General features: G+C 38.1%; 1 protein-coding gene and 1 long non-coding RNA gene across 3 annotated transcripts in view; one reads left to right on the top strand and one right to left on the bottom strand.

Annotated features, from left to right (window-relative positions):
* The first annotated feature begins 5,608 nt into the window (after positions 1–5,608).
* RGS18 (regulator of G protein signaling 18) lies at positions 5,609–15,361 on the top strand. Of its 2 annotated transcripts, none has more exons than XM_056356282.1 (5): positions 5,609–5,924; positions 6,580–6,681; positions 10,193–10,254; positions 11,121–11,287; positions 13,747–15,361. In XM_056356282.1, the coding sequence occupies exons 1-5, from the start codon at positions 5,806–5,808 to the stop codon at positions 13,999–14,001; spliced, it is 705 nt and encodes a 234-aa protein (XP_056212257.1). In that variant the 5' UTR covers positions 5,609–5,805; the 3' UTR covers positions 14,002–15,361. The 2 variants fall into 2 exon arrangements, with proteins under 2 accessions (XP_056212257.1, XP_056212256.1); XM_056356281.1 differs by having other exon boundaries at positions 5,616–5,924; positions 10,190–10,254.
* Positions 12,715–15,624, bottom strand: part of LOC130157119 (uncharacterized) — a 52,699-nt gene continuing 49,789 nt past the window's right edge. The window contains exon 3 of the long non-coding RNA XR_008824701.1: positions 12,715–12,928. This is a non-coding gene — a long non-coding RNA (uncharacterized LOC130157119). The remainder of the gene's footprint in view (positions 12,929–15,624) is intronic.

Raw genomic sequence — 15,624 nt, 5'->3', positions numbered from 1 at the left:
CTTTTATTAGAAATTCTGGTATTAGCTAAGAAGAGGAGAGACTATGACTGGCTGGTGAACACTGATGATGAGTGTCCCTGCCCTGAAGCCAGCCTCTTCATAGGAGATTTATAACAGATTGGGAGGAGGAAAAAGAAACCACTGTTCCCAGACTTTCATCATCTAGGAAACAAAATTGCCCCATCTTAGGTTTTAGGATACAGCTTTTCTTGATCCTCAAAATATAGTTGAACCTTCCTGAATAATTTCTCAGTCGTTCTGAAGATTTTGTAATTATTCAAATTGGACCTGGCATTATGATTAAGTTATATCTAATTTTAATGGTGTACTTCTTTGGGTAATTACTGAAGAGAAAAATCAAAGTGACTGGTAGCTTTAAAATCTTCAGACGCTGCCTTCTTTTGACAGACTTTGAAGATAATATATTTATATATTCATATACATTTATACATTTAGTGAGGACCAAGAGATTAATTTTTCATTTTTTTGTACCAACTTTTTTACTGCTCTGATGAGCAATCCACCATACTACTTTGTAAACCCTGGGACTATTTACATCAGCTAAATCAGGACATCAGAACAATGCACTATTAGGAAGAAGTAGCAATGAATACAACATAACAACATATAAGCTGAAGAAAGTATTATTGCAGGAATCTTAGCTGTGCTTTAAATAGGCAGAGTTAGCTGTATCTATGTCAGTGCTGTGTTATACTGAAGCAGCACATGACGCAACACTGCAGCCATCAGGGGTGGCTTTACAATAGAACCTAAGCTCTTAGGTCCTGCCTGATTTCATCTTATATTCCTAGGTGTGACCTTCAAAACCTGTTTGCTACCTCCCAGCCCTGGGGTAGCCCTCTTCCCTGCAAGGCTGCCTTTTTAATACAAAATCCTCCTCATGGCTTCCCTGGTTCTGCATTATGGAGGTTTGACGATGCCTGCCCTAGTAGTTCAACCTGTGCTGCAGCATCCCTGAGATATTCCTGAATCATCTGACTGGAAGAGCAGAGTGAGGACATGCCTGAAATCCAACACGAGAGCTCTGCTTAAAATACGTAGTAGTTCAGTGATTACAGACTCAGTTCTGATGTAAAGCAGGTTTTATTCCCTCATCTGCCATATAGAGTTTGAACTTATGGCTAGTATTTGGTGGACCAGGAGTCACAGCCCCCTTGCATGAGTAACCAATAGTCTGTCCATTCTGTTCTCCCACATCTTTCACAGAAGGAGCAGCAAACGCTCAGCCCAATATTTGCTGTTTCTTGCACTGTTAGCATGGACTGACAAAATCTTTCTCTTTGAAAACAAGGAGATGTCATGTGAGGAATTCCTCTGGCTTTCTGTAAGATGGAAATAAAACCAGTAGTGCGTAACTCCAGTAGGACATTTTGGGCAGGATTTAGAGTACATTCCTGCCTTCAGCATTTCCTGTGAATTCCACACTAAACCCCTACATTTTAAAATGTGTGTGAGTGTCCTAAGTGAGCCCTTCCGGAAGCTGGTCATTAAAATGCAATTGTCTAATGAGCACTGATGTCATGACTGCACACTTGTGGAGAGCTAGTTGTAAACACTGAGTGGTTCCACTGAGGAACCAGCTTCCTGCAGATTAATTGTGACAGTGATGTATGCAATATGTAAATATAACTAATCAGAGATGCTGGCCATATGACCGTGGGGCAGGCAGGAAATGACTACAGCTGCGAACTTTGCAAACTCACTTTCTTGTTTTGACCTTTCAAAAGATGAAATGAATGAATTTATTTTAGCACAGATGTAAACATTTTTCCACATTTTCAGCAGAAGTTCTGCTGAAACTATGAAGATTCCCAAGCCTGCAGCAAGCTTGAGTTTTCATCATGGATGCCTTAGAAAATTCTTTTGAGATCCCTGGCTGACAGGATGTACAGACTCCGAATGCAAAGCATTACGTTCCTGTTGTCAGCGATCCATGTCTGAAGCAATGTAATTTTGCCTCCTTCCTTTTAAACAGCAGCAACAAAAGAGGGTTTTATAATGTGAATTATGTGTAGGTGTTATAATGCTTCTCCTCCACTAACTCTGAGGTATCCCACATGACAAATTCCTCCACCAGGATGAACCGTTTGAGTCCTCCACTGAAGAAATCTACTGAATTAGCAGACTGCAAGCTCCTTTACTTGAGATTTATAACAGAACTATTTTCTGTTTTGTAGTGCTTCATGAAGCAAAAATGGTTTTTTATCTGAAAATGAACAAAACAACCATATGTTGGATCATGTAAATGTTAAATTGTAGGTCCAATTACGGTTTCCAATAAGGAATAAACAATGTAAATACTGAGGAATGATAAATTGCTACTGAAGAGCAGAATTATTTATTAAAGCCAAATTAATTCAAAACATGTAATTTTGATTTTCAGCTCTTCAAATCCCTTTACAGGAAAAAGGAAGAGAAATATGGACATATATCTCTTCAGCCCATGCACTTCCGTGAAATTTCTTTCTACGCTTATTCTCCACAGGACAGTAAAGAGACTGTGTTGCTTTTTCTTCCCACAAAGATGAATATTGCTTCCCTTCAGCAGAAGCTAAAACATACATAACCCCACAAAAGTCATACCGATAAAAAAAGATTTGAATAAGAACAATGGTGGAGCTCAGTTGTGGAGGAGCCCAGGCAGTGCTGGAACATGACCATGGACACGAAGGAGGTGAAATTTACACTTACCTGGCAAATAACAAAGCCAGTCTGAAGAACAATGTGGCAGGATTACCAACAGAGGAGAATTTCTCATTGTACTCCAGTTCTTTGAGCTGAGCTGAACCATTCAGTCAGGGCTCCATTTCTATTCAGCTGAATTGAAAGTCTGAATCTTTCAGCATTTCCCTTTAAGAAAGAAATATGACATATTCAGTGTATGATGCAATGTCCTTATAGCTAATGGTATTGGTCAATATTTCTTGCACAGAGGGCAGCTATTGGGTCTACACAAGTCAAGCATCATCAGCTGTCACAGGACCTTATCAAACATTGACAGAAGCCTGTGCAGATATGTTTCGACCAAAGAGATCAGGACATCACCTCAAGCAACTTCCCCCACTTTATGATCTATTAAATTTTGCTTTTTTGTCACATAAAATTGTTTTGAAAATACATTTTCTATTCATCAAACAATGAAAAATGTATTTATTCTTTTCTACAAGTAATAAATCATTAAGTCAATATTGCTCTCACTTTGCAGAGATGACCTTGATTTGAGGGCTTAAGAATCAGTAGCCTCCTTCCTAAAAGACTTGTGAATACATTTCATTGGTTAGAGAAGTGGTGAGGAATCAGGACATTTAGTTCTCATCCCAAATTTCTTCGGAGCTTTCTAGGTCTCTAGTCGTGTAATCAGCATAATATTCTGGGTCTGCTTTTTCTGGCTTAAAATAACTTACTCATTTTTCTACATCGTCATCTTGCAGTATACAAAACAGCCCAGGAGCATTTACAGGGTCATTAATACTGTTGCTATAACTACTGTAGCCTGCAGTGAAAAACAGAAATACCTATTAGCACCAGCACCATCGCTGACAAAACACAGACTGACTTTGATGCAATTTGGCTACTTCAGGGCCTGGATTTAATATTAGCTTTCCATTAATGGAAAAAAAAAAAAGGTGGGTGGGGTGGGGGAGAGATACTGTTTGTAATTACCCCTTTCCTCCCTGTCGTGTCTGCCTCCCCCCAGTTTCCAAATGAATTCTCAGCACATTGCTGCATTCAGGACTGATGCTACTGTCACAGTTTAGTAGTTATACTTGAAGTATCTAAGACATAACGCCTGTTGCTTTAGAGTCATTGAAGAGTGGATTGGACAAGCCACTCAGATGTACACTGGGGAGAGTCCATCGCTGGTGGCTGCTGAAAGAGATGACCTAACGGGTCATTTCCATCTATAAGTTACATGGTATAGTGTCAAGACCACCAAAATTCACTTCTGAGTAATGTTTCATGCTACAAATCTTTCTTAAATCATCTTGTATCAACTATTGAGGCTACAATTAACAACATATTTCAGGAACAGAAATCACCTGGTAATAAAATAATGGCAGAGGAACACAGACAGTATTATATACACATAAAAGGTGGGGGGGGAAGAGACTCACGTGACTACCACTGTTGCCATAAAACTGAAATGAAATAATGCATTCTATATTTATTTACTTACTGGCAAAAGTCAGAATATGTTATTAAAGATAGCTGTGGTTAAAGCCAGTTTACAATAAGCAGGATGTGATATATAAGCCCACTCTGAAACTGAAAATGCAGTTTAGAAATCCTGCTTCTTACAAGTCCTTGGGTTACAAAAAGCAGATTTGCACTGGATATTTCCCATTCAGTCTAATTTTTAAATTTGTAACACGCATGTGATACATGTGAGTTTTCTTTCTTTTTTTTCTTTTTAAAAATAGTAATCACAATAAATAACATCTTTTTTTTGTCATGTTTCAGGAATTTGGAGCCCCAGCAGAGTTATTTTTTTCAGTTCTTTTGAATATTGGTACCTCCTGTCCTCCTTAGCTCCACAAGCCGCAAGGAAAAGGCTGTGGTGGGACTCTCACCAGAACTTACCCAAGTTGTGGTGATTGTGCAGAACTGGACACAATGGAGGGAAGGTGATGAGGCCATGTTCTCTCCCCAGGGGTCAGTGTCTGATCTGAATGATCAAAACAAGGGATTGGTGTTAACAAAAGGAGGACTGTTTAATTCTTAATCATCTGAGTGCCACATAATTTTAATCTTTTCCAGCACCTCATTCACCAAACACTGAAATGGTTTCTTTGATAGACGTATTGTTCTTATGATATCTTCAACACAAATTGTACTTAAGAACAAGAAACTTAATTGACATCAAGCGTGTATGTGAGGAGGTAATTTGTGCTGATCAGCCTAAAAAATTAATGTATTTTTATTTATGCAAGCTGAAATGAGAGATTTGGGTTATTTACTGTCAAAATTTAAAAACCAAACAGTTCACAAATTTCTGTGCTAAACTAACGACTTTTTATCTTGGCTGGGAGACTGTAAATGAAAATAAAGCCACAGATCTAAAAGATAAAGAAGGAGTTTTAAGTGGATGAACTTGAAATTAGAAGTAGGTGCTCATCATTTCTGAAAAATGGTGCAAAAATTAAAACCTCCACTTACAAAACATCTGATCAATCACAGCTTCATCTGGCTCTTGCAGGAGCCTCAGAATCTCTGAGTTTCAAGTTAGCATGCTATAGATAGAACTGGTTTTGTGTCCAGCATATAGCACCTGAGGCTGGAGGGAGCTGTTTGGGGTCAGTTAGAAATTCTAAGAGGTGAAGATAATGTTGCATGTTATTTTATGCAAAATTATTCTCATTAAAGTTCATTTTAGAGAAGCTATGTACACTTCTCACAGGTGTTTTGGGGAAAAGAATGGCTTCATCCTAAGTCTAGTGAAATACCAAGTTCCACAAGCAGGAGCTGCTGTCTGCAGATAGCTGTGTTTGTCTGGATGAGCAACAGCCATTTTGCAAAACTGCAATCTCACTTCCCTAAGTGACGACTGTAAAACCAGAACTCTACTTAAAAGTCCCGTGTATGTGTAGCTGCAGGGGCAGTGAAGGTGGAGAGCCTCCTTCTTCCCACTACCAGCTCTGGCAACAGCTCAACAGCCAACTGGGGGCAACCCAGCCTGACACAGCATGTGAGAGCCCTCCTGAGCACGTCAGTGACACCAGCTGCAACTGCTGTAAGGAAGTAAAAGAAACATTTTCTGAAACTGGGAAGATTCTTTAGAGGAAGATGGAGAACCCACTTCTTTTATTCCCCCAGCTAAACATCTCTGCTTCAAAGGATAAATCATATTACAAAGTCATGAAATCAACAATTAAAGAAGAGCCACATAAAGCAAGCAAGTCTGGGTAAGTTTTAAGGTCATGCTCATGCTCTGAGTGTCCTGTTTATTTAGAGGATTCTTCAAACATAGCTTGTGGGTATGAATTTAGGGCACAGAGTGTTTTATTTTTGACTTTATGTATATGAAAATTCATGAACCGCAATCCTAGGAATTGTATACATAAAATATTAATTCATGGTGGAAATATTTTTTAAGAACAAGAAATGAATCAATTAATAAATTAAGAAAACAAGAAAGGAAGGTTTCAAGAAGTTCTGAGAAAAGCCTCAATACGATCTGGGAGAGTTTCTTCTTGAAAATTTCAAATGACAGGAAGCAATACTTCCTTTTTCTTTGCGAAACATTACATGTAGAAGATGCTGAGCCAAGTGTTGATGTTCTCTACAGATTTCACCCCCTCATCTTTAAAATAAATGAAAAAGATACTGAAAATGAAAAGGCTTCCGTTTCACCTTATGAGCGCTTCATATGTAAATATGTGCTAAGCGATAGAGAAAAAAAATCATTGATGCGAATAATATATGTAGAAGCAACATCAACATTACTGTAAGTGAACATTCTTCATGATGAAGAAGGGATATTAGTGAAAGGAAATGTTTGAGGGAATAAAACCAACTTTCAGCAACGTTGCCTGAAAAGCTACCCTAATTCTGTTGTAGAGCTAAGCAGAAAAGAAATAGGCTGAGCCTTCTCCTGCAGAAATCTGAATTCCATGAAGGTGATCATCTTGGTAAACCTGGAAATTTGACAAAAGCAGCAAGGTAAGCACTGTAAAAGACTGAGTCGATGGGGATTCCTCTCAGGAAGTGCTTGTGTGACTCAGAATGTTTCCTGCATTTGTGTGTGTGTGCATTTAGACCTGGCAGAGAATAACGCTTTCAAGGTCTCTTTAAGTTAAAAGTTAGCAATCTAACCCAAGCATACAAACACTATAGAATTATTTGGTACACATCAAGGTAACTGACCATTAGTGTTTTCACACCACTAAGTAAAAGTGTAGACTGGTCCCCATACACTTGCAGATACATTTAAGCCTTTACTCATGCCAACAGCGTTTTTACTAGCCCACTGACTATAGTGAGCAAGTATCAACTCAGAAATGTAGCTGACAAATTACTGCTTACAGGGAAATCACAGCTCCTTGGAAAGCAGGTTTTTCAGAGTTCTGTGATGCAGAAATGCCAGATGCATGTCAAATACTGAACGCATAGTTCCTCAATAATTGCAGTAATTGTTTGAACACGCTTGTCTCCAAAATTCAGATGCTGATGATTAAACGCTGTTGTTATGTTGTCCCTGTTACAATATTTCTCATAAAGGTGCCAGGTAAAATCTTGGTTTTGTTAACTTCAATAAGCGTTTAGTTCCTGACTTCAATGGAGTACCAAGATCTCAACTGATAGATTAAGAATTGCATTTGTAGATCTTGACTGAAAAGAAGGAATGTGTAAAGTACTCCATGGCCTAAAATAATTGCCACCTCTTCCTTTCCATCACAAATCACTTCAGAACGCTTCAGTACTTCCCGTGCTCTTTTGTCTTGTTAAGCCTGATGAACCTTGTTTAAGCAGTTACTGTCTTTGGGACAAAGATGCGTGCTTTGACCAGAACTGCTTCTACAAGCCCTTACTAATTGTGAACATGTGGTAGAAATTGTATAGAGGCCCAAACTCTGTTTCTAGAACCCATGAAAAAGTGGCTGAGAAATGGGTGTCTAAATGCTTGCACCTATGCATCTGAATAATTAGGCAATGTTTGTTGCTCCCATGTCCAAATATCATGCCCATCCAAATGATGGGGTGGGCTTATTAGCTGGAATACTTTCCAGTCCTTGCTCCGAGGGCAGCAGTAGGAGTGGTGTCATTACTTTCTTTTATTTGCTCTTTGTTTTGCTGCTGGCGGAAGCCTTAACTCAATGGTTTTACAGTGCAGTCAGAAACACAAGACGTTGTGATGACGAGCAAAGGTAAAAGAGTGCTGAGAACAGCCTTTTTCCATTTCTTGGTTGTAAATGCAGGCAGTATTGGGTGGCTGCTTACCCCCAGGTATTTCATATAAAGTACACAGCCATCAATGCATTCTTATAATCTGTGTAAAGGCACTTTCAGACACAGATACAGTAGCAACAAATAATTCTCTGAAGAACTTGCCCCTTTTAAAGGACTATCACTTCCTCACTCAGCCGCCTTTTACCGTGTTACTCCCAGCCAGGTGCCTGACTAACAGTTCTTGTATGGAAGAGAAACTGGTAGATTTTTGCTGATCTTTCTCTAGATATAGATTAGAGAGAGAGATGTAGATAATTTTTAGCAAAAATAAAAAAAATTACTCTTTTTCAAATAATAAAGTGAGATAATACTTTGAGATTTGTTAAGTGGTTTACTTAATTTTTATGATTGCCGTTCTTCACGCAGAGACACTAACTAAGCAGAAAGAGAATTTAATGAAACACTGCAGATGGACATTGTGGTGATAGTGGAAATGCCTGGGACCTGTTAATGAGCTGCTTCTCATCTTTAGAAAGTGACAAAGCTGAAGAAATCTTGGTTTCTGTCTATTATTGCAGCAACTCATTGCTGCACCCGGATGTTGGGGATCTGTGAGGCTAATGGGTTGATGCAGTTTTTGAAGGAAAACCAGAAATTCACAGCAAGAGCTTCCAAACCCAGCAAAGAACCTCTCCAGCGTTCTCTTTGGTTGTGGACCATGCGTGTTGTCTAAAGTCATCAGGGTTTATCTTTCACTATGACCAAACTAATTTCTGTAGCCACAGGAACCCACTGTTCCCAGACTTACAAGTCCACACGCCTCAGAGAACTGTACTTTTTGTACTTCTTATAATTTAAAATCCCTGTAAGGGAGTGAGGTCTCATTTTCCCTGACTCCAGAATCATCCTTCTTTACTGACATATGCTTATTTCTTGAATTTCAGTTCTCCAGTATTTGTACCTCTCAAGAACTGTTTGTCTCTCCCTGGTGAGAGATTTCATTCCTATAAGCAATTACATCAGCTAGGAAACATGTGACACCTATAAAAAAAAATTTTAAATCCTCCTTATAGTTTTGTGCAAAACCAAGATCATTACTGGCTTAAATTCATTCCCAAAGTCATTTGAATTTCCTTTCATCTAAACTTCATATGACTACAGAATTTGCAAAGGGAACTCAGACGACAGGAATCAGGCAACAGAACAGCAAGCCTCCACAAGGGAGGGGGAGTCAAACTCAAGAAGTATTCAGTCCAGAAGAAGTTGTTCTAACCAACTAACCCTGGACAAGTTGCTGATTGATATTTTCAGTGTACTGTGCTTTGCCCTCGAACGAAAATGGTTCTAAATATTAATATTCATAAAGCACCTGATAAAAATTGACTTCCCCCTGATAAAAATTGACTTCCCCTTCAGGCTTGAAATTTAATTCCTAGTCCTAGCATGCTGGAGTCCATGTCTGGACTTACTCCAGTTCTGGTCTACTGAAAATCAAAGTGCTGGCCAGGTGTGCATTCAGGGTTAATCTGTACAAAACCAAAAAAAAAAAAAAAAAAGAAAAGTTTCTCCAAAATTGTATTTGTATGAATGAAGTAGGGTGTTCTTTTTTTGTTTTCTGCACTGTTCACCAGGGCAGAATATTTGAAATCAAAGTAAAATATGTGCAAGTTGACATACTTGATGAAGAACACAAGGAGTTTTATAAGTAGATCACTGTGTCTCAGAATAATATGACATTTGAAATATGTTTGTGGTAAACTAACCACAGGCTACGTATGCTATTACCCTTTAAGACTTATCACCTAAAGTATATTGTTAGAACTTTGTCTTCAGGCTATAGAATTTCCCGTATTTCATTAAAAATAGATTGTGGTAACACAGCCTCAGACCAAGTGTGTTTAAAACCACATCTCTGCAAGAGTATTTTTTAAGTTTAAATAGGTGACTGACCTGGTTCCCCTATGAGTTTTAGCATCCTGAATGATGTCAATTAACTTAATAGTAGTACAACACAAACATAGAAGAGAAAAATCTCTATTCTGATGTTTGGTTTTTTTCTTTAAATAGGGGGAAAAAGTGCAGCTCTGCAGGAAAAATGTCACAAAAAACCAAACCAAATGTTTCTAAGGTCTATAAGAGAATGAGCTGCTTTAGTAATGTGATCTAATCAAAGGCTTTGTGAACCAGTCCTGAGCAATAACAGTAACAGATAATGTATGTTACAACAGCCTCATAAATACACAATATGCACAATTCTTCAAAACCACTTTGTTTTCTTAAGCAGTGTGTCTCCTGAAGAAGCAGTGAAATGGGGAGAGTCTTTTGACAAACTGCTTTCTGAGAAAGGTTAGTCGATTTTTCCTCTCTGTGCAGACTGTTAGGATGGAAAATTGATGGAAAATGATGGAAAACTATAAAATCCAGTTGTGCACTTAAATAGAGTTGGCACTTACCTAAACTAGGTATGATGGGTGATTTATAGCCGCATGTGTTTCTCATGTCCTCATGTGCTTAGGCTGTAGCATACTGTCAACTACTGAAAATAATTGAAAATAACTTTCAAGTTTCATATTTTATTGAACAAAGTAATATAACAGACAGTAAAGAATTCCTTCAATAAACAGTAGAATTCGATGTGAATATTGCTCAAATAGTTCTGACTGCAAGACCAAAACTGAAAAATGAAAACATGTTCTATGCATTTAAAAAAGGCTTCGGCACTTCTGATACAGTTTGTTTCTAAAACAGTGGTAGCATCAAAGCCAGCCATCATTTGAAAGGGCCTGTTGCTCACATAATTATCGAATGCACATATGTCCTTCCTTCCATTTTGGAGGGACACGTGATGATCCAGCTGCAGTGCCGGACACTATGTGCTTTACAAGTGTTCCTTGGACAGCTGACATCAATACAATTACATTACTTCCACAGATAAGCGTACTTGGGAAAGAAAATATCTTCAGCATAATAACAATGGATAGTGGATTTTTACAGAGGCTGAGAATTCTGTAATGGGAGTTACAGCACTCGGGATCATGATGAAAGACCTGGAGTTATTTGAAAACATTTATGTATTTTAAAATAATTATCTACAATGCGATGTAATTCAAAGGGAGGACAACCTATTTTATTACCTTGCACAGACTGTGTGAAAAGAGTAACTGCCTGAGAAGGATATATTTTTTTAATGCAATTCAACATTCCTTCTGTAGCTGGATTGGATGCCTTTACGAAGTTTCTGAAAACTGAGTTCAGTGAGGAGAACATCGAGTTCTGGATAGCTTGCGAGGATTACAAGAAAAGCAAAACTGCACATGAACTTTTGCCAAAAGCTAAGACCATTTATGAAACGTTCATACAGAAAGATGCTCCAAAAGAGGTACAGTAAAAACGTTCTTCATCGTGCACAGTATTTGACCCAGCTACAGCTGATGAAATCTGCTTTTAGGAAGTGCATGCCCAGAACAACAGGGGCAACAGTTAATCGTGTAGTCACTGATGTAAGAAGGCTATATCTTAAATGTCAGATGTCTGGAAGGAAATCTGGAAGCAACCGCACAGATTATTCTCACTGTCCTCCACACTCCTTTCAGTACCCCTTCCATGTTACTCTTCCAAGTGTAGAGCACGAGTTTAAATATTTTGTCATGGGAACCAGAGCTCCCTAGTGGTCTGTAAAGCCGGGATAGACATGTGCAGGCTATATTTAAGAAAAAATAGTGATGTTAAATGTTAAAGCTGAAATGAGACATGGCAGGTAGCACAATCATAAGCAGAAAAAGTATTTTCTGTTTTTATTTTAAGTTCCCTCCAGAGCATGATTTAATCTCCCTTTCTTTTAAGTCAGTATTTTTCTATTAAATTATTACATAACTGAGATTCGGAAGCTTTTTTTTTTTTTTTAATTAACCAAAAGACTAAAAGAGACTAGAAGAAACTATTAAATTAAACATATCCTTTAAAATAATAATTATGTTTTAAGCATGGGTTTTCTTCATTGACCCCTTTCCCCTTCTGCTCCCCAGCTTCAATTGCATATTCTTGGTGTGTTACTGCCATCATATACACAAAATACATGTTGACAGGTCAATTCTCATGAGCACCAAGGCCTTTTTATATAATAGTGCAAAAAATTTTCTTATTTACAGTTTCTTCCTGTTACTGAAGCATCTTATAAGGGATCCATGAACAAGCAAAAGGAGTATTTTTTGCCTGCTTTAGGCAGGACATGAACAGGTTGGGAGATGATGAACTCTCACTGAAATCACAATCAGCTTTTTCAATAGTTCTTTTGAACTTGCAATTTCCTGTAATTCTATCAAGTTTGAGCAATCAAAAATGTCACTTGCCAATGCTTCTTTTCCCCTGTGTCCTTTATTTTTAAAAAAATATTTTTCAGAATAGCAAAAGTTAAACACTAACTGCTGCTTCCCTGTAACAAGCATGAAAGAGGCGTCATTCTCCCTGTAAGAGCTGCCAAATGGTGCAATTTCCACCTGTAATTCCCACAGGTTATATTTAAGATTCAGATCTGCTTTTCCTAGGAAATGTCCACTTCCAAAGACTTACGTTCCTTTTTATTTCTTCCCCTGCTGCGTGTCTTTGGGGCGGACCTTACGTAAAAAGAACCCCTGAGCTGTTTGAGGTGGAGACTGTCGTCAGTTGACCAGTCTGCTGGCAGTTATGGTAGGGCATCAAGCACCGATACTGTCAGTGCTTATGAGACTGATGTAAGCAAAAAGACGAGCAGGAGGAAAGCCAGGGAGGGGACTGCATGTGGAAGTGGTACATTGGCTAACGGTAATGTAACGATTTCTTTATCTGTCATACTTGTGACTGGTGCACATAGTGTGGGTGCTGTTGCTCACCTTACGCAGCTGGCTTTGCTGAGGTTTCCTCCCTTGGCTTTGGCTGAGCAGCTAAGACCAGCCAACAGCATCTCATTTCAGACCACACAGCTCCGGAACTTCCATCTTCTGACTAACTTCTCATCCAGAAGAGCTCTTTTACACACAAATTTCTGGGTGTAAAATTGTAAAATATTAGGTTGGATAAGTGGACCATTTTATCATATTGCTAATTGCCTTTTAGTTCTTAGATCTAAACTATTTATTTTATGGAACTGTTTTAAGCTTTTTGGAAAGCTTTAAACTTTATGGAAATGACAGGTGTATCTTGGCGAGGAAAAAAAAATGTATTACAGAAGTCACTTCCTGACTGGTTCAACAATTTTTTTAATTATTCTATCTTATTTTTCAAAATAGCATGCTTCAATCAGTGCCTGATACCTCAATAAAATTCTCATACTAATTAAACCTTCCAAGGATGAATGCAATGGCACAAATTATCATTTTGATGTGCTTTTCCCATCCAAATCATCTTTATATTTTTAATAATTAGTTTTCTCACCTTCCTACTACCAAAACTCTACACAGGAACCAGAAATTTTAAATATTCACTAGCACAGTCTAATGAAACAAAGTTCTACATGAATCCTAAATGAGAACGGAGGGAGTTCTATATCAGTCTGCAAAGTCTGACAGCTGCAACTGTACGAGGATCATAATTACAAAATTACTTTTAGCCAAACATCGAACTGTATCTTCTATGTTACCAGTTGTCCATTGCACCAATGACACAGCTGTGAAGCCTTTCTGACAGCCGTTACTGAACATGACCATACTAACTAATCCCATGGTATCGATATCCCGTTGTGTCAGGGATTCAAGGTCCTCTTAGCAGACAAGACTCTCACCAAAGTAGAGTCGTTGCTACAGACAATAACACAGGCAATGCATCAATGTGTGTTAAAGAAATACACTTTTCCTCATTCTCCAGGTGAATCTGGACTTTCAAACCAAAGAAGTCACGAGTCAGAATATTGAACAGCCCATCATCACCACCTTCGATGCAGCACAAAACACAGTCTACAGGCTGATGGAGCAAGACAGCTACCCACGCTTCCTGAGATCTGATCCTTACTTAAATTTGGTTAAGGGGAGAAATCCCAGTCGTCCTACCCTTAGGAGACGATCACGGTCTTTTACTGTTCATGATTTCCAGGGTGTACGACCAGACTTTACTATTTGGTAACAGGGAAACTTAACCCTCATAAATTCTAGCTACTGCAGCAACTTGTATGTTGTTTAAAATCCAAATCCTTAGCAAGTGTAAGTCAGTGGAAAACAAAGTTACATGCACTTACACCAGGTCAGAGTTCTGTAGCTGGTGATTAATCTCATTTATTATAGAGAAGCAGGCAACATGTTTGCAAGACTGATTATGTAAATTTTTCATACAGTAATATATTTTTGAACTCGAGCAAGAGCTGTGATCATATTTGGAGAGAAAAATTTGAGTTTCCTGTGTAAAAATGTTGTATAAAATGTCATTTGATTATATCCACCATGTATCCTGGGTCTGTATTATTTAGGACAGAGTTTCATCACAGTCAGAACCTATATACCCAGCCTTTGCACATATTTATATTTCTGCAATATTTCTTACACTAAGCACAGAGTATCTGTGGCATTTTCTCTTACTGCAAAACACGTAGGAACGTTATAAGTATAGTGTAAAGTTACATGGATTTTAACTACAGCCACTGCATAATTAAAATTTATCTGTCACATATATTAAGAGGAACATTAGAATATCTATTTAATTTTTGGGGGTACATTTTGTACTGTTTTTTTTTATTACATGTGTCTGTTCTCTGTATTTAAGTTATGCTATACAGATTAGCTTTGCCATCAAATATTTGTATTCTAAATTTTTGCAACCAAATGAGCAGCACCAAAGGGCCAAGAATGCTATTTTAACACAATGTCTGTCATTAAATATAAGGTCATGTGTATGTGTATATATACATATAAACCAAATATTTCTACTTTTATTTGTAAATATTCATGGTATACCAACTTTGTTACTAAACTTTGTTCTAATTTTTTTCCTGCCTTTTATTTTGAAAAAGGATCTGAAAATTAACAGCTCTTGGACTCAGTTAGAATAACCTTTGGTCTCCAGTCATTGATACGCTCTCTGTGGTTATAGAGGAGGAAGGAGACATCTCCCCTTTAATTTCTTTGCTATGAAGTCACGCATAGCCTTTTCATAGTCAGTGTATGCAGTTATCCTGTCGTCTTCTTTCAGAATTGATGCAGACGTACCTTGAAGCATGGGGCAATGAGCATCTTAAACATTGGTTCAGTTTAGCAAGTGGCTGCAAGATTTAGTTGTAACTATGACTTGTATATCCAGTCACTTTGCATTTAATTTAAGCTTTCACCTTTTTCTTCCCCTTTCTGTAAACCAGTCAAAGTGAAGAGGTACAGCTCCTGAGGACAGGACTTTATGTACATTACTGATACAGGGTATATATGAACTGCTTGATCTGAGGGTTGCCATGTCTGCTTTACTGATTTTCAATAAATCTGAAGTGATCTACTTAAAATGTTGTCAGGATTTGGTTTATGGCTAGTACATTGATGAGTAAACCACGATGACTTCGCTTATAATTCAATACTAGCTGTAATCCATGCAATTTCAATCAAAAGTGTCACTGTGCAGAGAGATCCAAACTCAGCAGGAGATGCTGCTGAGCCGCAGTGACGTGGGAACCACCTCCAGACTCTCTGCTTCACCTGGGGAACAGGCAGGCAACGCATTCATAACAATGAAGATTATGATCCTTGCTGCTTTATTCTGTTCGCCTTC

The sequence above is a fragment of the Falco biarmicus genome, chromosome 11 (genome assembly GCF_023638135.1).
Source record: "Falco biarmicus isolate bFalBia1 chromosome 11, bFalBia1.pri, whole genome shotgun sequence".
NCBI classification, from domain to species: Eukaryota; Metazoa; Chordata; class Aves; order Falconiformes; family Falconidae; genus Falco; species Falco biarmicus.
The sequence above is the reverse complement of the archived record's forward strand: the minus strand, read 5'-3'. Positions and strand labels throughout refer to the sequence as shown.